This window comes from Anolis carolinensis, unplaced genomic scaffold (genome assembly GCF_035594765.1).
Source record: "Anolis carolinensis isolate JA03-04 unplaced genomic scaffold, rAnoCar3.1.pri scaffold_9, whole genome shotgun sequence".
In the NCBI taxonomy this organism is placed as follows: domain Eukaryota; kingdom Metazoa; phylum Chordata; class Lepidosauria; order Squamata; family Dactyloidae; genus Anolis; species Anolis carolinensis.
In genome coordinates, this window is record NW_026943820.1 from 26,001,666 (window position 1) to 26,025,255 (window position 23,590).

At 40.4% G+C, this 23,590-nt stretch overlaps 1 protein-coding gene across 2 annotated transcripts in view; it reads left to right on the forward strand.

Annotated features, from left to right (window-relative positions):
• necab2 (N-terminal EF-hand calcium binding protein 2) overlaps window positions 1-23,590 on the forward strand; it is a 199,692-nt gene that overhangs the window by 118,993 nt on the left and 57,109 nt on the right. The window contains exons 4-5 of one of the 2 annotated variants that reach the window (XM_062961519.1): window positions 7,007-7,032; window positions 17,697-17,794. In XM_062961519.1, coding sequence (XP_062817589.1) covers window positions 7,007-7,032; window positions 17,697-17,794 — 124 coding nt within the window. The remainder of the gene's footprint in view (window positions 1-7,006; window positions 7,033-17,696; window positions 17,795-23,590) is intronic. The other variant, XM_062961520.1, reaches the window with a different exon arrangement.

Sequence of the window (23,590 nt, forward strand, 5' to 3'; positions counted from 1 at the left end):
TTAGAGGAGACGTGGTGTGTTAAGTGTTCTATATTCTGTATATTTTTTATTCAGTCACAGCGGGGAGCAACTTTGAATAAGACTAGGAGAAAATGGGATTATTGAAGGTGTTACATAACTAGGGGGAAAAAACACGACTGCCTTTTTCATATTCCTGTGCAAAGCTGAAAGATGAGATGGGGATGCTCACCGTTCCCACTCCTCCTACTTGTTTCTGTTTTATTAGTTGTATCTTTAGATCAATATGTTTTGATTCCACCCAGTCTTTTGTTTCTTTCAACCTTGGCACACCAGCAGATATTGACCCATCTCTGAGTTATTTTTGCATTTGTGCTCATAGCAGACTTCCCCAGATCTGGTTCTCTGTTTCCGCTGGGGCTGCAACTTCTACATCTCCTGTTGACTGGGGAATATGGGAGCTTTGTAGTAGTGCAGGAGGTAGTTTTGAAGAAGCTGGTTTATAGATTTCTATAGCTTTACAGTCAGTTGGGATCTAATCCCTACAATACCCTTCTCCAACCAACATCTCCAAACAGCATGCTGGCCACTAGATCTCTGCAGAAAGTCATATGTGCTTCAAATGTCATTTATATTTCGGATGTTCTGTACATTCGAAGTCATTTTTGAAATGCGAGCGGTCCCTATGCAAAAAACTAACAGTTTGAAACACTCATCTACAACTTTTCAGAATAGTTAAGTAAGTCTCGGAAGTCTCCCAAAGCCAGTCACATTTTCAGCGCAAGTGAAACCAAACATGATATAAGAATGATGATGATGATGATGATGATGATGATGTTTACTGGCTATATCTGCCTAGAAGATCAGGGGGCAGAGGACTCTTACAAGTAAAACAAGCAGTCAAAGAAGAAGAACATGCCCTGGCAGAATATGTAGAGCAAAGTGAAGAACCTGCTTTTATTGAAGTCCAAAATCAGAAAGTCTTCAAAGCACAGCAAACAAAAAAACAGTACAAGAAAACCGCACTACAAACTAGAGCTGGCAACACAACAAAACATTGCATGGAAAGTTTCTTGACAAAATTGAAGGAAAAGTTGATAAGGAGAAGACCTGGCTCTGGCTCACGAATGGGACCCTGAAGAAGGAGACAGAAGGCCTGATCCTTGCAGCCCAGGAGCAAGCCATCAGGACAAAGGCAATTCAGGCCAAGATCGAAAAATCAGATGATGACCCAAAATGCAGACTGTGCAAGGAAACCAACAAAACCATTGATCATATCCTCAGCTGCTGTAAGAAATCGCACAGACAGACTACAAACAGAGGTACAACTATGTGGCCCAAATGATTCATTGGAACTTATGCCTCAAGTACCACCTTCCAGCAGCAAAGAACTGGTGGGATCACAAACCTGCAAAAGTATTGGAAAATGAGCACGCAAAGATACTGTGGGACTTCCGAATCCAGACTGACAAAGTTCTGGAACACAACACACCAGACATCACAGTTGTGGAAAAGAAAAAGGTTTGGATCATTGATGTTGCCATCCCAGGTGACAGTCGCATTGACGAAAAACACAGGAAAAACTGTGAAGATTGAACTTCAAAGACTCTGGCAGAAACCAGTGGAAGTGGTCCTGGTGGTGATCAGCACATTGGGTGCCATGCCAAAAGATCTCAGCCGGCATTTGGAAACAATAGACATTGACAAAATTACGATCTGCCAACTGCAAAAGGCCACCGACTGGGATCTGCGCGCATCGTTCGAAAATACATCACACAGTCCTAGACACTTGGGAAGTGTCCGACTTGTGATTTTGTGAAACGAAATCCAGCATATCTATCTTGTTTGTTGTGTCATACTATGTCGCTGTGTCAATAATAATAATAATGGCATTTAAAATGGGTCCCTACTGCATTCATTCACCAGTGCAGATGCCCCCAGAGAAGGGTATGAACCTTGGGAAACTATGTCTCCCAGGAACACATAGTATGGAGCTATGGTGTTTAAAGTGGGGTCCAAGAGTATTCCATAGTGTAAATGCATCCAGAGAAGGGTGTGGACCTTGGGAAACTATAACTCCCAGGACTGCACAGCATGGAAACATGCCATAATAAACTTTCCCTAATTTTCGCTAACAAGGGAATCTTGGCTCCTCCCACAAATTGGGAAAGCGTCACTTTTTTTCTCATTTCCAGAACCATGACTCGTACTTTTGACCTTAAGCTCTGATTGTATATGGAATGGACCTTTTGGGCAAAATGTATCCTGGATGGAAGGAGACATTGGCATAAAAACTATTTTTTTATTGGCACGCAAAGGAACAAATTCCTGATGCATCAAAAAAAACTTTACTGCCCACTGAAACAAAAACATTGTATTTGCTTACATTGGATTCAGGTGGATATAAGCCAGACTTGGAAGCTCTCTGAAGGTCAGCTAAAATAGGAAAGGTAGAAAAACCATGCAGAAAGTATTCTAATTCATAATCCTAATAAACAGAACTTACTGCAAGACATTTCCACTGTGTTGTGCAAGTATGATTTGCTCTGGTGTTCTTCCTTTCCAGCAATTGGGTTGGAAGGGTCGAGCGCTTTGTTCTGTAGCATTTCAGATGGAGACGTTTATAATTATTTTTATGTTGAATAATAGCGTTCGGTCTTGCAGATGGTCCTGAGGGTGCAGGCCATGTTTAAGGAAATCCTTGAACAACTCTTGAAACTGAAAGAATTAAAACTCCAATTTGCATTGCATTGGGAAATTGAGAAGAGGATAAGGCTCATAATCCCAGAAGAAGTCAGGCTTGTCTGCTATTAGGATCCGATCCGATGAAAGCTTGTTATTGCTGTCATGCGCCTGCAAACACACTCTAGCTTATGGCAGTCCTGCCATAGGTTTTTCTTGGGAAGATTTCTTCAGAGGAGGTCTTCTATTGCCTTCTATATCTGCTTTGAGCTGGGTTATCAGAGTCCACACTGCCATATATTCGAATTCAAAGCAGATAACATGGGATTTTATTCAGCTCTATGGAACGGGTCTAAAGCACTATTTTTAAAAAATTGAAAAAAAATATGTTCCTAGTTTGAAAGTGTTCTTTCCTGCTTGGTTGTGCAGTATTTACTTTGAAAGTAGTTGTTCTACTCCAGAAACTTTGTTTTTGCGCCTGCGACAAACTGTGTTGAATTGGTTGAGACTCAATCTATATATATAAAAGGGTAATGAAATTTCGGCCTAGGACAAAACAACAAAACTACACATCCCAGAAACACTAAACTTGGCAGCACAACCCCTCATCCATGCCTCTACGTTCATAAAACAAAAAGAAAAGAAAAATAAAGTCCTAATTAGAGGGAGAAGAATAATTGTTTTTATTCCAATTGCTGCCAGTTAGATGGCTAAGCTCTGCCCACTTGGTCTCCTAGCAACCCACTCAGCCCAGGGGTCAGGCAGAGTTAGACCTCACTTAGGCCTCTTCCACACTGCCTATAAAATACAGATTATCTGATTTTAACTGGATTATATGGCAGTGTAGACTCAAGGCCCTTCCACACAGCTATATAACCCATTTATAATGGACTTAATGTCAGGGGAAAAGCTTTACTCTTTACCTTAACTACCACCAATTCCTCAATAGTTTATATTCCATACCACCAAACTTCGCCACAACAACGCGTGGCCGGGCACAGCTAGTCTTCTATATATATACAAATGTAATGTTCGTTTTACTGTGGAGTAAACAACAAAACCACTGAACCAAATCATACCAAATTTGGCCACAAAAGACATAGTCATACAAAATATGTCTTTCAATCAAAAAAACCTAGAAAAATAGTCCAAATTACAGGTATATATATATATATATATATATATATATATATATATATATATATCTATCTTCTTCCTGACTTGCAACGGTGTCTTTCTCTTATCAAAACATTCCCTTGATTAAGAGCGAGGGAGGCTTTGCAAAAGAAAACACACTGATAAGGGAGGAGAAGAGAGAAATAGATCACATATTGCAAACAATAGCCTGCAGGCTCTGTTGCTGGCCTTGACCCAATTATAAGCTTTTTCAGCTCATAAATAAGGGCTGAAAAACTCGGCTTATCTTCGAGTATATACGGTACTTTTTCTGCCAAATTTGTTGTATAACATGATGTTTTGGTGCTTAATCTGTAAAATCATAACCTAATTTGATTTTTAATAGGTTTTTAAGATCTTTTATGATTTATTTTACTGTTGATTGATTTGTTTTATTGCTTTGTTATTATATTGTCTGATGTCTGGGCTTGGCCCCGTGTAAGCCACCCCGAGTCCCTTCGGGGAGATGGAGCGGGGTATAAAAATAAAATTATTATTATTATCATTTATTTTCCTTAATCCCTCCTTATTTTCGCTTATCCAACGTTTTGCTGGCCTGTTTATGTTGGATAAGTGAGACTCTACTATATGTCAAATTGGTTGAGAATCAATAAGATATTCATTGAAAAATTATAGCAAAAATGTGCTGCAGGATGCTCCTCGAAAACAATTTTTTTGCAGGGTTGTTGTATGTCTTTCGGGCTGTGTGGCCATGTTCCAGAAGTATTCTCTCCTGATGTTTCGCCCACATCTGTGGCAGGCATCCTCAGAGGTTGTGAGGTATGGCACAATGAGGATGCCTGCCATAGATGTGGGCGAAACGTCAGGAGAGAATACTTCTGGAACATGGCCACACAGCCGAAAGACATACAACAACCCTGTGATCCCGGCCATGAAAAGCCTTCGACAACACAATTTTTTTGTAGTTTCATAAACTTTTTCCATTTTTAATGATAGAACCAATTAGGAAATGCCATTGATAACCCAGGAACAAACATGGTATTACATAGTGTTATTCTTCCCATTCCTAACAGATCGAGTAGTTGCACAGGCAAGAAAACCAACCAAGGATCCTCCTTGATTTATGCCACTGGTTTTAACTCTGCAGAGCCATATATCCTTTGAAAGAGGGTAGAAATGAAACTCTGCAACTGAAAGTCCAATTAATTGAGTTGAAGCTCTGTTTGAGATTCTGCCGCAGAGCCAAGAGCATGCCCTTTTGCATCTACCCTGGTTCCTCCTCTTTGAAAAATTGCATTCTGCCTCTGACCCGCTAACATTGTCAACTTTCTTGTAAATTTTATTGAGATGCTGCTTAAGGGATTATTCACTCCTGAAGTGCTTTGAACTGTTCTCGGCTATTGAAGCCTACCTTGTCTTTCGGAGAGCTTTGCATTGCACCGTTTGCATTTCAATAGCATTTATATCTCGGAATTAAACTCTTGGTAGACGTGCAATTTCTTAAGTATTTGGGCCACCAAACAAGGCTGTGGAGAGATTGCAAGACATCATCCAAAAAACAAAATGATGCAGCTTTTTATTATAGGACAGAGATATAGATTAGGCAGGGGAGCTGTCAATCACATAATGCCAGGGAAGGCTTATCAGGACAAAAGATATTGTGGAAAAAAATATGAGAAGATCTACAAGCAAGTGAGGATAGTATTGTCATCTCTGCTTGCTGGCTGATAAGAAACCTCTGCTTATCTGAAATCCAGTGCCAGGTGATGCAGTTCCTTGGCCTCATTCAGAGATATGGATCAAAGGCAGTTTGAAACAGGAGATTGAGTAAACTGGGGAAATCTCTTGGCTGGAAAGGCAGAAGAACTATCACAGCTGTCCTCTTAAAGGTCTCTAAATGGACTGAGGAACTGCATTTCTTCATGATGGGGATTAGAATCAGAGTCTTAAGGCCTGGAAGGGACCACGAAGGGCATCTAGTCCAACCTCTTGCCATGCTGGAATACAAAAACAAGGACATATCTATAGTGAACGCTTAGGTTGGTATGAAACCATCAGAGAAGGAAGTAATTTCACTGTATTGATTATTACACTATGTGACATGATTTTTGTTCCTAGGTTATGAATGTCATTTCCTAATTGGTTGCGCAATGGGTTAAACCTTTGTGCTGGCTGAACTGCTGACCTGAAGGTTGGGTTGTTGACTTGAAGGTTGGCGGTTTGAATCCACGATACGGGGTGAGCTCACGTCTGCATGGATATAGGGCTGTGTGGAAGGGCCCTGGGTTGCTGTGAGTTTTCTGGGCTGTATGGCTATGTTTTAGAAGCATTCTCTCCTGATGTTTCACCCACATCTATGGCAGGCATCCTCAGAAGACAGGGGAATTCCAGACAAGAAACAATCAGCACCGGGTAACACCTCCCAACAAAGGATTTCCTCAGGCAGGAAGCAGCCAGGCTTTGAAGCTGCAAGGCCATTCTGCAAGGCTTTGAAGCTGCAAGGCCGTTCAATGCTAATCAGTGCTAATCGAGCTGACCAATTGCAACATAGACACTCTAGCTTGCGAGACATGAAAGGAGCCTCCCAGCAGGATGGGCAACGTCTCTGTAGACAGCCAATTTTCCCACACCAGAGGCCACTTGCAGTATGTTCTCAAGTCGCTTCTGACACTATTAAAAATAATAATAAAAGCATGGAAAAAATATTAAACTACAAAAACTTTGTGTGGAATATCCTACTATAGCACATTTTGCATCTCGTGTCCTTTGAACTACTAGTAATTTTAAATTTTAAAGGGCTGCATAAGAAGATATAGGTCTTTCAGACTTTTGGTGTGGATGTGTGAATACAATAGATCTATTATCCAAGAGTCGGTTTCCTTGATTTCGGAACTGTTTTGAGGAGGATTCCTTTAGTTATATGTATTGTACAGGGGCACTTATATGAAAATATGTAGCTTGCCATGAAACCATTGCCATTGTCCATAACTATGCTAATGGAGTGTTATTTTTTCAGCAGTTTCATTTTCTAGTCTTCCTTTGCAATTTTCTTGTTCAAGGACTGCAACCTGTAAATCCTTTATTGTATGTCCAAGAAGGCTGTATTCTGACTCTCTCAACCATCTCTTTTGGTTCAACTATCACTTGATTCTCCTTCAGTTAAACTCTTGCTTTTCTCCCTTTCTAATTTCATGCATTTTAATTCTTTCTTGTCTTCCTTATTTCCAAGCAACGTGGATACTAAAGAGCTGTGTGGTGAGTCTCTCTGTCTTGTATTTCTTTTTCCTGTTATGGATGTAAAGAAGTTGCATTGAACGAATTGATATGGACAGAGTTAGGGAAGATTTGTGATGTGAAAACATACATTTTTTGCCTCAAGCATTTGCAGATTTTTGAATTTTATATGTGTGGCCAAGCAACATCAGTAGAGATGTGCGCAAAATTTTTTCCTTCGTTTCCTTCATGCTATCATTTCATTTCGACCGTTCGTCTACACAAAACGAATGCTGACATTTTCGTATTAATATTAAGAACAACAAGTATTCTGGCACCCTAAGCTGTGTCTGGGAGAGGAGTGCCTCCCCAATACATCTGATGTTTGCCAATGGGTCAATAATAATATTTATATTAATATTAAGAACAACAAGTATTCTGGCACCCTAAGCTGGGTCTGGGAGAGGAGTGCCTCCCCATTACATCGGATGTAATAATAATATTTATATTAATATTAAGAACAACAATTATTCTGGCACCCTAAGCTGGATCTGGGAGAGGAGGGCCTCCCCATTACATCGGATGTGTGCCAATGGGTCTTAATAATAATATTTATATTAATATTAAGAACAACAATTATTCTGGCACCCTAAGCTGAGTCTGGGAGAGGAGGGCCTCCCCATTACATCGGATGTGTGCCAATGGGTCTTAATAATAATATTTATATTAATATTAAGAACAACAATTATTCTGGCACCCTAAGCTGGGTCTGGGAGAGGAGGGCCTCCCCATTACATCGGATGTGTGCCAATGGGTCTTAATAATAATATTTATATTAATATTAAGAACAACAATTATTCTGGCACCCTAAGCTGAGTCTGGAGAGGAGTGCCTCCCGATTACATGTGATGTGTGCCAATGGGTCTTAATAATAATATTTATATTAATATTAAAAACAACAATTATTCTGGCAGCCTAAACTGAGTCTGAGAGAGGAGTGCCTCCCAATTACATCTGATGTGTGCCAATGGGTGTTAATAATAATAATAATAATAATAATAATAATAATAATAATAATAACAACATTAGTACTCTGGGGAAGGCCCAAACATTTTAAAAGTTGGTGAGCTAAAAGGGGTCGAAATGCCCTTCATGTGTGGCAATTTTCACCCCTCTAGCCCAAAAACTGAGTGGGTGGCGGGGGTGTGCCTCGGAAGCCCATTGCAGCCAATAGTCCAAATCTTTTTGGGTTTTTTCGTAAGCCAGATGAAAATTCTGTTCGTATAGGTGCCCCATTTTCGTTAGCAGGAACAAATACAAAAATGAGACAAAAATGAATGAAACTACATAAAATGAACAGAAATTACATACAAAAGCACAACACTAAACATCAGAGCATGGTCAAGACGGCAAAAGTTACTAATGAGGAAGAACACATTTGTTTTGCTCAGACAACAAAACAAACACCATAGGAGTGTTAATTCTTCCCTATTCTATTCAAGGAGCCCCCGGTGGCTCAGTGGGTTAAACCGCTGACCTGCCGTACTTGCTGTCAGAAAGGTTGGTGGTTTGAATCTGGGGAGTGGAGTGAGCTCCTGCCGTTAGCCCCAGCTTCTGCCAACTTAGCAGTTCGAAAACATGCAAATGTGAATAGGTACCACTCCAGCAGGAAGGTAATGGCACTTCATGCAGTTATGCCGGCCACATGACCTAGGAGGTGTCTATAGACAATGCCGGCTCTTCGGCTTAGAAATGGAGATGAGCACCAACTCTGAGAGTCGGATACGACAAGACTTAATGTCAGGGGAGAACCTTTACCTTTAGCTTTGCTATTCAAAGCTTATATCTATCTATCTTTGGCTGGAGTTATACAGTAGAGTCTCACTTATCCAACATAAATGGGCCATCAGAATGTTGGATAAGCGAATCCGTTGGATAACAAGGAGAGATTAAGGAGAAGCCTATTAAACATCAAATTAGGTTATGGTTTTACAAATTAAGCACCAAAACATCATGTTATACAACAAATTTGACAGAAAAAGTAGTTCAATACGCAGCAATGCTACGTAGCAATTACTGTATTTACGAATTTAGCACCAAAATATCACGATTTATTGAAAACATTGACTACAAAAATGCATTGGATAATCCAGAACATTGGATAAGTGAGTTTTGGATAAGTGAGACTCTACTGTACTTAAAAACGTACCTGTTCTAACTTACACACAATTTCAGCTTAAGAACAAACCTACAGCACCTTACTTGGGAGCTGCCAGTATACGTAAATATAAAAATATTTAGAGGTGAAGAAGCATTCACCGCATTCTTGCATGTCTCTATGGGCTGCAGTCATGATCTCAAGTAGGTTATATGAAGCCTGTTAGATGAGCAGGAAGCAAATTAGGGACGAATATTAATTTTGCAAGACGAGTTTGTTAACTAGGGCACTGGAATCTGCAAGTGGTAGAGAGACAGCAGCAAGGTGATTTATCTTCAAATGGTTGTGTACTTTGCTAAAAATACACCCTCGGCCCAAAGCCTCGGCAGGAGCATCTGCTAAACACCGCTGTGTTTACCCACACTTGATAGTAATTTCCCTTACAAGCACCTGGGGATCCGTCGGAACAAGTGGAGCGTCCACTCAAGTTGAAAACCCTGCCATCAGCAGCTCAGGACGGACTCTTCGAAACTAAGGAGCGGTTGCATTCCGTTAATTCTTGCTCCCTTCCAAGGACGGCTTTGCGCTTGCATAACATCCCACCCTCTTTGCAACCCCGAGCAGGCCAAGTGCCAAGGATAGCCTTGCCCGCATTGAGCCTCCTCCGAGGGCCTTGCCGTGTTCTTGCAAAAAGCGCTTTACTTATTTATAAGTGTGCAAATGGAGCAGCAGCAGAGAGATGGACAAACATGCACTGCAAAAGAGAGGGAGAGGTTGTTAGAGTAGCCCAGCATTCCTGTGTCCTCAAATAATGTGTTGTTTCCAGGTTGGTTCGCCAAATGTTCTGCTATAGCTGACAGCTACCATGTCTGTTATACCCCAGCCACCTTTGGGTTCTGAACCTGGTTTGACCAGGATGAAGCTTATTCTGACTTTTTACCCAGTTCTCCGAGCTCCTTCCAATTACAGACCCCAGCTGTGGATAGCTCCGATGCTTCCTTAATTGGGAGAGATACTGAAAACATTACTCCCATGGAAGAACCAGATGTTCCGAGTTCCCCAGGGAATGTATCCTTTAACAGAAGGGAGTTTTTGCATCGCCAGAGATCACAGAAACAGGAGCTTCGAAGGAGTCAACGTTTGGCATCTAGAGGGGATACTGGATAGGAGGTTTCCTTGGGAACCTTTGGGGAGTTGGTTTCCCTTCGCTGTGATTAGATCTAAGTTCCATAAAAGTGTCTTGCACTGTGAACAATTCGTGGTGTCAACGTAGCGACTTCTGAGAACACTTCGCCGTTTCCAGTTCCCTGATTTCACCAAGCCGAGTCTCCAGTTCCTGGCGGCCAAGCCGAGCCACGACTCCCGATTTAATCCAGAGTAAATTCAAGTCCTTGCCTTGTTCCTGAATCCAGATTGCTTTCAGCTTCATCCTCTGCCTGCCTTGATATCCAAGACTTCCTTGTGACTTTGGACCTTGTTATTCACTCCTGCTTTCTTGTTGTTTCCCCGCTCAAGAACTTCTCAACCGTTTTGAGCGTGTTTCGGTTTCTGGACTTTGGACAATAATATTGGGCATATCTCTTCAACTCTTTGGACTAATTCATACCATTTCTTAAAGGACTATTACTCACTCATGCTTTCCACTTATTCTTTCCCGAGTTTATTATTGTTTTAATAAAGATATTATATGATTATTAGTCTCTGTTTGGTTTCCAGTTCTCACGCTGCCTTGGGGTGCAACAATGTCAGACTACACCGAGAAGCCATTGAAATCCACAAGCATGTGGACAATTTCAGCAGAAAGGAGGAAACCATTAAAATGAACAAAATCTGGCTACCAGTGTAAGACAATTACCTTCAATGGGTCCTGGCTCAGGAGGGAAATCAGGCAGAAAACCCAGTCTCGTGAGGGATGCAAAAAGCAAAGTTTATTGTTATCACAGGTATGATAAGGCAAACAGCCATACACACCATGCAAATGGCCACCACAATGTGTGTCGCAGTTAACAAAGAATATGTTGGGAATCTAGGAGCAGTTAAGATCAAATGACCCTCTTTGTGAGATAAAATAGCAGAGTGTGTGGAAGTATTCCTTCCAAACAGCAAGAAACTTATGCGGAGTGAGTTTAGGAAAGCCTTTGTCTTCTGGATGGCAAAGAATCGCAAAGTCAGCTTAAAAGTTTAAAAGCATTTATTGAGGTAAAAGAAATCCATTGATGGATAGAAAAGGTTTGGAGCTAACTAGCTTATCTATGCTGGTCTAATACAGGTAGGCGGATGAAAATAATAAAGAAATCTAGATAGCTGCGTTTTGCCTGTGAGAGTTAGTGCAAAAGTTATTAACTGGGACTAGGTAAAAGGTAAAGTTTTCCCCTGACGTTAAGTCCAGTCGTGACCAACTCTGGGCGTTGGTGCTCATCTCCATTTCTGAACCGAAGAGCCAGCGTTGTCTGTAGACACCTCCAAGGTCATGTGGCTGGCATGGCTGCATGGAGTGCTGTTACTTTCCTGCAGAAGCGGTACCTATTGATCTACTCACATTTGCATGTTTTCGAACTGCTAGGTTGTCAGAAGCTATGGCTATCAGCGGGCGCTCACTCTGCTCTCCAGATTTGAACCTGCGACCTTTCGGTCCACAAGTTCAGCAGCTCAGCGCTTTAACACGCTGCGCCACCAGGGGCTTTTTCGGTGTTAAAAAAAGGGCAGAAAAACTAGGTTTATACTCGAGTATATACAGTAGTTAAATTTGCCTCCCCACTTTATAAGTGGTACCTTATTTCCTACTTGATAGATGCAACTATCTTTCGGGTTGCTAGGTCAGCAACGAGCAGGGGCTATTTTTTATTTTTTTAATTGACAGGTGCTCACCCCGCCACGGGCTGGCCTCGAACTCATGACCTCATGGTCAGAGTGATTTATTGCAGCAGGCTGCTCACCAGCCTGCGCCACAGCCACAGATAAATAAATAAATAAATAAATAAATAATGTAATTTCATAGAATCTGTATGTCTAATGTCATTCTTTGCGTAAAAGTTCTATAAAAGTTCTCATATACTTAAATAATATTATATGCTACTAGCTGTGCCCAGCCATGCGTTGCTGTGCCGTTGTCTGGTGGTGTTGGTGAGAAATTGTTGAGATAGTGGTGGTATTGAATGTCTGTTGTATGGTTGTCTTTATGTTTAGTATGCACACTGAAGTGGATTATATGGCAGTGTGGACTCAAGATAATCCAGTGCAAAGCAGATAATATAAGATTATAAATGGGTTATATAGCTGTGTGGAAGGGCCTTGAGTCTACACTGCCATATAATCCAGTTAAAATCTGATAATCTGTGGAAGAGGCCTAAGTGAGGCCTAACTGTGCCTGTCCCCTGGGCTGAGTAGGTTGCTAGGAGACCAAGTGGGTGGAGCTTAGCCTTCAAACTGGCAGCAATTGGATAAAAACTATTATTCCTCTCCCTGTAATTAGGACTTTATTTTTCTTTTCTTTTTGTTGTATCAACCTAGAGCCGTGAATGATGGGTTGTGATGTCAAATTTCAAGGTTGGGAGGCCTGTAGTTTTGTTGTTTTGTCCGCTGCCCTGATGCCATCACTCTTTTATATATATAGATTTGGACATTTTTTTCTTTCTACATAGACCATCTTGTGTTTGTGTAGATACTTTACAAGTATTCTGGGATTTTGTATAGTAAAAAACTATTTATGACACATCTGCCAAATGGTAGGTCTGGACCTGATGATTTGCGCCCCTACAATTCCTCCTTCTAATAAATCCACTGGCACATCTGAACCCACACTTGCAGGTGTGCGGCTGAGTAGGCTTCACTCCTTAAAAAAAAAGAAGACTCCAAAATTGGTGCTATGCAAAAAGAAGCAGCGTTTCATATCGAACTGACATTTCTCCCCGAGCCCTCCTATAAATAACCTCAAGAGACAGACCATTAATTAGCCCCCCTTGGCTTCATTAAAATGCCATCTATCCCTCGGAGCCGTGCGCAAGGGGAGCGGAGTGACAGCAACCACTGGAAGAGCAGCAAAAAGTCTCCCTTCTGCTGTGATCTACAGCAGCTTGCTCCTATTTTTTTAACATTTCATTTATAGTTTTCCAAATGCATAAAAAGTGTGGGAACGAAAACGGTAAATAAAAGAAAAGAATATACAAGATTTTGGGGAAAAAAACTATATACACACACATACACATACACACACTAGCTGTGCCCGGCCACGCATTGCTGTGGCAAAGTGGTGGTGGTATTAGTTAAAAATTGTTGGGTAATTTTTATTTGACGTTATTTGCATTTTTTTATTAATTTTATTGTAAGTTATATTTTAATTTATTATATTTTATTATTTTCTTGTATTATTTTTAGTTATTTTCTGTTATTATAGTATTTTATTGTATTAATCTTTTAGTGTTTTTTATTAAATTTTTTTGGGTTGCTAGGAGACCAAGTTGGAGGAGCTTAGCCTTCTAACTGGCAGCAATTGGATAAAAGCAATTATTCCTCTCTCTCTCATTAGGACTTTATTTTTCTTTTCTTTTTGTTGTATCAACCTAGAGGCGTGGATGATGGGTTGTGTTGTCAAATTTCGAGGTTGGGGGGCCTGTAGTTTTGTTGTTTTGTGGGTCGCCGTGATGCCATCACTCTTTTATTATATATATATATATATATATATATATATATATATATATATATATGTGTGTGTGTGTATATATATGTGTGTGTGTGTGTGTGTGTTTATTGACGGTTACCCACCCCCTACCCTTCCAGATCTTCTGCATTACTAAATCAATTTCTTTCACATCTGGGCATTTTAACTACAAATGCCCTTTTGTTACTTATGAGCTGAAGATTGTTTCTAAACATGTCCAGTCTGTTTTTTTCCTTGGTGGATTACTCTGTGAAATTGTTTGAGTCAGTAAGTCCATGTTCCTTATGTCTAATAGTTTCAGCATCCATGTTTCCACTGTAGAGGTTTCTTGAGTCTTCCATACTTTTGCTAGGCATATCCTAGCTGCCGTAACCATATATGTAAAAAGTTTTTCCGTGTTGAAAATCCGTTATTCCTAATAAGAAGTATTCAGGTTTTATGTCAAAAAAAATTTTTTTTGTATTTTCTCCATTTCTTTATGGATTCCTTGCCAATACTTTTTGATCTTCTTACACCCCCACCACATGTGTATAAAATCACCCTTATGTTTCCCACATTTCCAACATTTCCCGTCACCTTTCCCCTGTTAATGTGGGATTTGTGTATAGGTAGTGTTTAAATGAAATTTGTGTCTTGCCAGTATTGCATACTGATTGCATCATCCAGAGTGTAACATAGTCTGGAAAGAGTTAATTACTAAGAAGCTGTGATGACCTTGATGTGTGGCTGGAACTGGGGAGTGTCCAGACACAAGTGTGTGTATGCATTACTGATCACATCAGCTGAATGCTGTCTGCCTAGATCAGGGGTCCCCAAACTAAGGCCCGGGGGCCGGATGTGGCCCTTCAAGGTAATTTACCTGGCCCCCGCCCTCAATTTTATAATATAATATATTGTATATATATATATAATATTGATAATAATATTATAATGTAATACAATATAACACTAATAATAATACCATATAATAATATTAATTATATATTTATTACATATAATATTACTAATAATATTACAGTATAGTGGTATATTTCAATATAGTAATATATAATGCTAATATTGTGCTATGCTAATAATATAATATATTGTATGTACATATAATTTGTAAGCCACTCTGAGTCCCCTTTGGGGTAAGAAGGGTGTGATACAAATCTAGTAAATAAAGGCAGTAAATAAATAAATAATAAATAAATAAATTTTAGACTTAGGCTCGCCCAAAGTCTGAAATGACTTGAAGGCACACAACAACAACAACAACAACAACAACAACAACAATCCTAATTAACTTGACTATCTCATTGGCCAGAAGCAGGACCACACTTCCCATTGAAATCCTAATAAATGTATGTTGGTTAAAAAAAAATTATTTTTAAATATTGTATTGTTCTTTCATTGTTGTTGCTGTTGTTGTTTTTGCACTACAAATAAGACATGTGCAGTGTGTGTCGGAATTTGTTTGTATTTTTTTTTTCAAATGATAATCCGGCCCCTCAACAGTCTGAAGGATTTTGGACCGGCCCTTGGCCTAAAAAGTTTGAGGACCCCTGGCCTAGATGTTAAGTCCTGTGTCTATTGTCTGCAAGTCTGTTTGCCTTGTACAGTAAAACTTTGTATATAGTTTTACCAAAGTCTCTGGATGTCACTTCGTTCTGCGTTCCACTGACTCCATCTCCTGCTGCGCTGCAAATTACTCTGACATCCCCTTGCTGAATTTCGCTAGTCTTTCCAGCGTCAAATACCACCTAAAAATTAACTTGAACCAGTTCTCCTTTAATTCAGCCGCATACGTAAATTTGAGCTTCTTCCTCCATACTTTTCCCCACTCGGTAAGATTGATCTTGTAGCCTACGTCCCTCGCCCATTTTATCATTGTCTCTTTGCCTAGCTCTTCTTCTGTATCCCATTCTAGTAACTGTTGGTACAGTGTCTTTATTACTTTTGTTTCCATTTTGAGTATTCTATCCCAGCTTGTGTCTTTTCTTTCAAAACCTATCTTTTTGTCCACTTGCAGCTTGCTCCTGATAACGTAAAATAAATTCAACCCAGCTACCCCATTTGCAGCCGCTGCAAATATCTCTCCCTCCTCTTCCTACAAGGGGCCGAAAAAATAAATCACTTTGCAGACTTTACTTTAGAAAGGCGAATGGATAAGGCAAATCCTTTTTCCCAAAGAGGATAAAGCAAAAAACCTATTGCACGGTCCCTAAAACTCGAGAAGAGGAGGAACAGGGAGAAAAAAAAGATTGCAATTTTGATATGGAAAGGGGAGAGTCGGGAAAGTGGCACATTTGAAATAGGATTAAATTGTAATTTTGATTAAAAGGCTTTGCAAACAGAAGGGAGGTATTTGTACTCTAGCTAACCGGGGATTTATGGCACCGGTAAAAACAGCCAGTGGATGAGCCGGAGGGGCGGATAATATTGTGTAGCATCGCAAAAAGGGTGAGGACAACTAGTTGGCTCCAACCAGGTTTGTTCACACAGCCTTGCACAATCTATATATATAAAAGAGTGATGGCATCACGGCAAAACAACAAAAATAAACACCCCACAACCTCAAAAATTGACAGCACAACCCCTCATCCACGCCTCTAGGTTGATACAACAAAAAGAAAAGAAAAAGTCCTAATTAGAGGGAGAGAAATAATTGTTTTTATCCAATTGCTGCCAGTTAGAAGGCTAAGCTCCGCTCACTTGGTCTCCTAGCAACCCACTCAGCCCAGGGGACCCTTTACCTTAATACTTTATTTCCCTTACCACCATACTTCGCCACAGCAACTCGTGGCCAGCCACAGCTAGTAATAATAATAATAATAATAATAATAATAATAATAATAATAATAATAATAATTTATTTAACAAGGCAAGAGGGCTGGCAAGAGAATGTGTGACATGATCCCACAAAGAAGGGAGAAAAGTATGGTTTGATGTGTTGTCGAAGGCTTTCATGGCCGGAATCACTGGGTTGATGTGAGTTTTCCAGGCTGTATAGCCATGTTCCAGAAGCATTCTCTCCTGACGTTTCACCCACATCTATGGCAGGAATTCTCAGAGGTTGTGAGGTCTGTTGGAAACTAGGCAAGTGGGGTTTATGTATCCATGGAATGTCCAGAGAGGGAGAAAGAACTCTTGTCTGTTGGAGGCAAGTGTGAATGTTGCAATTGGCCACCTTGATTAGCCTTGCAGCGTCAAAGCTTGGCTGCTTCCTGCCTGGGGGGAATCCTTTGTTGAGAGGTAGACAACGATATTAATTAATTAATACTAATTATATATATATATATATATATATATATATATATATATATATATATATGCAGTAGAGTCTCACATCCAACATAAACGGGCCGGCAGAATGTTGGATAAGCAAATATGTTGGATAATAAGGAGGCATTGAGGAAAAGCCTATTAAACATCAAATTAGGTTATGATTTTACAAATTAAGCTTTGAAAAGCCTCATCCATTTCAGTTTTCGCTTATTTGCACTGAATCCTCAGACCATTACAAATCACAAAATCCGTAGATTATACAAACACCACCTGAGACCCAGTAAATGCTGACCCAGAAATGCAATAATAATCCAAGGTCCTTTAACTGGAAAGAGTACATTTTAAATTCTTTAATGCAGATCTCTTACTGAAAACATGAATGACCAATTCAAATCAGATATAGTGTTTTTTATCAACTGGCAACTTTTATTGCGAGAAACTAGTTGATTCAAGGCCTCTTTGACATCCTTCCTGAAATTGTCCCACCGGAATTAGGGCTCTTAGGAATTTGTCAAATTGTGCTACTTGAACAATCCTTATAGCAACATGTGATTGACGTGATCTCCTTTCTTCTTCTCTCCAACCTTCCTCTGCCCTGAATCCTGCAACATCCTTGGTATCCAGATTATTTTACTGACCATATGGGAGACTATGAAGACGTCTTGGCTTCTCTGGAGACCCTCAACCTCTCCATCTTGAAGGCCATGGATTACACCAAACGGGTGAGTTGCCGTTTCGTAGTCAATCAGGTCTCCATATGGAGCAGCTTCTGCTTTTCACCAGGTTTGGTTGCTTGCAACTCGTGGTCCTTTTCGCCGTCACTAGCTCCCAATCCACATCTGTGGCAGGCATTTGTTCAAAATAATGTTCCTTTCAAAGTCCATTAGGATCTGGGACAACGCATTTGTTTGGAAACACCAAAAAAACGCTATCTTCGTGGAAGAGGAAATGTAATATTAGTGAACATCACATCTATAGCCTGGTGACATATCTGGATAGAAGCCTAAGTACCTTTCCAACATAAAATGCACTCTTTTTGAACAGTGTGGATTGACTTTCATTAGTCTTTTCCCCGGAACATGTTCCTCCCACCTCTGGATTCTCTCACTTTTGAAGAAGCGCATTGCCTTTGTTTCAAAGGGAAACTTTGATGTGCTTTTGACAACGGCTGCATTTCTTGTCCCTTGCTCAACCTGCTCAGCAAATTCCCTCTTTGGAAAGAAAGTCCTCCCGAGGCGTTGCTTCTTTCTTTGAAAGCCAACGCAGGTGCAACGTGGTTTAAGTGACATACTGGATGCATTTTATTAAAGCCCCTCACTTGCCGGCCTTTAGTTTGCAAAGCGCTTGCGTAACTGTTTTTAATTGGTGTTTACGCTTCCCGTCTTGAAAAGAACGCTGATCGTTCGTTTTCTGATAAGGAGACATGCGGCAATTATTTTCTGGGGGGCAGGCTCATAAAATATCCTCAGTAATTAGGCACGAAAGTAAACGAGCAAAACAAAGTGTGGGATTGTAATTGCTTTCTGATTTAGAGAGACCGGCTGGTGTTGTCTCGAACTGGCAGTCGAAATGGAGAGTTATGGAAGCCCTTAAAAACCCAGTTATTTCTCATGACTAATTTACAGTCCATTCTCTCTTTGGGTTGCTGTGAGTTTTCCGGGCTGTATGGCCATGTTCCAGAAGCATTCTCTCCTGACGTTTCACCCACATCTAGTCAATCGAGTAGTCAAGCAACCATTACAATAGGTGCCGTCTGATTGGCTGATGCAAATAAGATATTGCTTAGCAACTGGAGATGGGCGGAGCCAAAGTGACAGTTGGAGCCAGGGAGCCAGATAATTCTTTTTCAGTTAGAGTTTGGAATTCCAGAAGCATTCTCTCCTGACGTTTCACCCACATCTAGTCAAGCGAGTAGTCAAGCAACCATTACAATAGTTGCTGTCTGATTGGCTGATGCAAATAAGATATTGCTTAGCAACTGGAGATGGGCGGAGCCAAAGTGACAGTTGGAGCCAGGGATCCAGATAATTCTTTTTCAGCTAGAGTTTGGAATTCCAGAAGCATTCTCTCCTGACGTTTCATCCACATCTATGACAGGCATACTCAGAGGTTGTGAGGTCTGTTGGAAACTAGGCAAGTGGGGTTGATATATCCATGGAATGATGTCTAGGGTGGGAGAAAGAACTCTTGTCTGTTTGAGGCAAGTCTGAATGTTGCAATTAGCATTGGAGGGTGTAACGGATCTTACCTACCTTACAGGGTTGGTAAGTGGCCCACCTTGCAGGGCTGATTGTGCGGCCATTTTGCAGGCCTTACTTGAAGAAATTCAGCAGAGCAAGGGGAAGGAGTAGTCAAGCAACCATTACAATAGGTGCCGTCTGATTGGCTGATGCAAATAAGATATTGCTTAGCAACTGGAGATGGGCGGAGCCAAAGTGACAGTTGGAGCCAGGGTACCAGATAATTCTTTTTCAGTTAGAGTTTGGAATTCCAGAAGCATTCTCTCCTGACATTTCAGCAGGAATCTAATTCTGCTCCTTCAAAGTCCTAAAGCAAGAAAGCAAATTGCAACGGGTTTAACCGATAGTGAACATTTCAGAAACTGCTTGTTTCAGGTCCCAAAGATCATTGAAGTACATATAGGAAGAGTTGCTGTCCTATACTTGGATCATACAGGCCTTCACGTGTATCTGTTGTATTTATTCATGTGATGGCACGCCCAAGCCTTTGGGGAAACTATAGTGTCTGGCTTTACTTGGGGGCTATCTGTATACCTTCAGTTATGATCAAGACCCTTAACATACAGAGGCACTTTAGGCAAGATGAAAGTTAACCAAAAACAAGTTTACTGAAAACAGGAAGAACAAAAGTATAACTCCACCCGGGACTATTGTAAAATAGCTTAAAACAATACATTATGAAAGGAATTTTTGCTGGTCGCAGTCCTCTCTCTGGAATCCTTGAAAGTCTTTTGCCTCTGATGTAAAGCAATGGACTTGCTCTTCTACTTTGTGAAACTTGGGCAGACCACAAGCTTCTGTTGTCACTGGGTCTGATGGTATATGAAGAGTTTAGTGCTAAGGATGCCTGTTTGGATTGCTAGGCCTAGGATTTCCAGACAATATCCAGGGCTCTAAACTCTGTAGCTCTAGCGCAGAAAGAAAAGAGGGCCTAGCAAGAAAGCTCTGTGCCGTCAAATGGACTAAACCAACTAAGGCTGGAAAATGTTGGATAATAAGGCGGGATTAAGGAAAAGCCTATTAAATGTCAAATTACTTTATGATTTTACAAATTAAGCACCAAAACATCATTTTTTACAACAAATCGACAGAAAAAGCAGTTCCATACACAGTAACGTTATGTAGTAATTGCTGTATTTACGAATTTAGCACCAAAACATCACAATGTATTGAAAATATTGACTACAAAAACATTGACTACTAAAAGGCAGACTGCTTTGGATAATCCAGAAAGCTGGATAAGCGAAGGTTGGGTAAGCGAGACTCTACTGTATTTAGATAGCATGTTTGAATAACGTCAGAACCATGTTTTGGTTATTCAGCATGTGGTGTTTACATGAGGCCATCTGTATAATTTCTAATGAACAAGGAACATTCATTGCTCGTAAGATGTCCTTCTCAAAAGCAAGAATTAAATGCACTTTCAATGCACCTTGAAATATATATTTCAAGAATGTGTGGGTTACACATGGCAAGGAGTTGGGCTAGATGATCCCGTTCTTCTCTTTTCCAACTTGATTTTTTGCACAATATCCTTCTTTTGTTCAGATGGGTTTTTTTTTCCTTGGGTCTGAGTCACCTATTGAGATGAATTGATAATGAGTTTTTCACGCTGGGGCTCTTTTGACAGGCCAACTTACAGAATGATCGGTTTGGAGGAACTCTGAGACATTGATGGCTTGTGATGAGGAATGCACTTTCCCTGTCTTCTAGCATTAAGGCTGTCAGATGAAGGTTGGAGAGAGTCTTGCTTGACAAAGTGGGGTGGGATGAAGATATTGGGAAATAGAGTCAGGCTGGAGGTACAGCTGTATTGTAGAATGAATGCACTTTGACGCTACTTGAACTGCCACGGCTCCATGCTATGGAATCCTGAGAGTTGTAGTTTGCTGTGGCCCCAGCAGAGAAGGCGGAAGGCCTTGTATAGTAGAAACTAGCTGTGCCCGGCCACGCGTTGCTGTGGCGAAGTATAGTGGTATGGGAAATAAAGTATCTTGTATTATCTGCTTAGAACTGGATTATATGAGGCCCCTTCTACACCTCTATAAAATGCACAATAAAGTGGATTATATGGCAGTGTGGAGTCAAGATAATCCAGTGCAAAGCAGATAATATAAGATTATAAATGAGTTATATAGCTGTGTGGAAGGGCCTTGAGTCTGCACTGCCATATAATCCAGTTAAAATCAGATTTTATTTTATAGGCAGTGTGGAAGAGGCCTAAGTGAGGCCTAACTCTGCCTGTCCCCTGGGCTGAGTGGGTTGCTAGGAGACCAAGTGGGCAGCAATTGGCTAAACTGGCAGCAATTGGCTAAAAACAATTATTCCTCTCCCTCTAATTAGGACTTTATTTTTCATTTCTTTTGTTATATAAACATAGAGGCATGGATGAGGGGTTGTGCTGGCAAGTTTAGTGTTTCTGAGATGTGTAGTTTTGTTGTTTTGTCCGAGGCCGAAATTTCATTACCCTTTTATATATATAGATAGAGCAATTTAGAGCAACCGTGGCTAGTGAGATAGCAAAACCTGGAGTGCGGATACTGAGTTCTGATAAGTGGATACCAGCACTAGGAATCCGTGCGCCTGGTGAGATGAAAAAGCTAACCCAATGTTCCCAAATCAAGAAATCTCTCCAAGTTGAAGAAGAAGCCACCGAGGCAGTGAAAGAGGTGTCTAACTGCATTCGTTTTACAATGCAGATGCACCCTAAGATAACACCATGTAACAAAATATTCTGTTCCTGGTTTGAAAGTGTTATCGCTTGTTTAATTGTTCAGTACGGGGTGTGCAAATCTTCATTTTTAAATCCTAAGTTGTATCTAATTCATCGAGGGTTATCCAGAAAGTAGATTACGTTTTGGAATGAAAAATGAACAAAGTATAGGAGAAAACATTTACCATATGCAGTTGAAAGCCACACCCAAATACCACTTCTCAACATAGTCGCCATTCAAATCTAGGCTCTTATCATAGCGATGAATGAGCTTGGCAACTCCTTCCCCACAAAACTCTGCCGCTTGCATCCTCAATGCAGTGTTTTGGCGACGATGCGCAGCTGCGGGAAGGGGTGACCGGCTGGTTGAGGACGCAAGTGGCAGAGTTTGGTGGGGAAGGAGTTGCCAAGCTCATTCATCGCTATGATAAGTGCCTAGTTTTGAATGGCAACTATTTTGAGAAGTGGTATTTGGGCGTGGCTTTCAGCTGCATATGGTAAATATTTTCTCCTATACTTTGTTCATTTTTAATTCCAAAACGTAACCTACTTTCTGGATAGCCCTCGTATGAACAGATATTAAGAAATGAGGGGGGAGCAACTCAAAAACTCAAGAATCAAAACTCACCCAATACTTTTTTTGTTTAAAATCTGTAATGCTAAGAAGTCCGTTTCATTTTCAGTGCAAGCGAGACAAAGCCAAAAAGGCTGCCAATTCCTCTTTAGATTAAGACACCAGGGCTTTACTACTAGACGGAATGAGCTGAGTGAGCTGGGAAAGAGACAGAGAGAACACAGAATTCTGGGAAATGTAGTTTGGGAAGGTTCCTCATCTGTGGAACACCCTCCCCAGAGAAGTTAGATCAGCTCCCTCCCTTCTGATCTTCAGAAAAAAGTAAAAACGTGGCTTTGGGACCAAATCTTTGGACAGTAATCTGCAGTGCAATGAAAGAAATATGGAATAGTGCAATGACAAATTGGAACGGTAACGGACTACAACTTTGGATTATGTGGTTTTTAATTACAGTAGAGTCTCACTTATCCAAGCTAAACGAGCCGGCAGAAGCTTGGATAAGCGAATATCTTGGATAATAAGGTGGGATTAAGGAAAAGCCTATTAAACATCAAATTAGGTTATGATTTTACAAATTAAGCACCAAAACATCATGTTTTACAACAAATTTGACAGAAAAAGTAGTTCAATATGCAGTAATGTTATGTTGTAATTATGTATTTACGAATTTAGCACCAAAATATCATGATATATTGAAAACATTGACTACAAAAATGGCTTGGATAATCCAGAAACTTGGATAAGCAAGGCTTGGATAAGTGAGACTCTATTGTAGTTGGCATTTATTGGTTTTAATGTAGAGATGTTTTTAACTTGTTGTTTTAATGTATTTGTGATTTAGTTGTATGTATGTTATGGCATCAAACCTGTGCCTTTGTAAGGCCGCTGTGAGTCCCCTGCGGCGTGAGAAGGGCAGGGTATAAATGTGGTAAATAAAAAATAAATATTGGGGTTAATAGAAATAGCGGCTTTGTTTTCCCACACTCTGTGC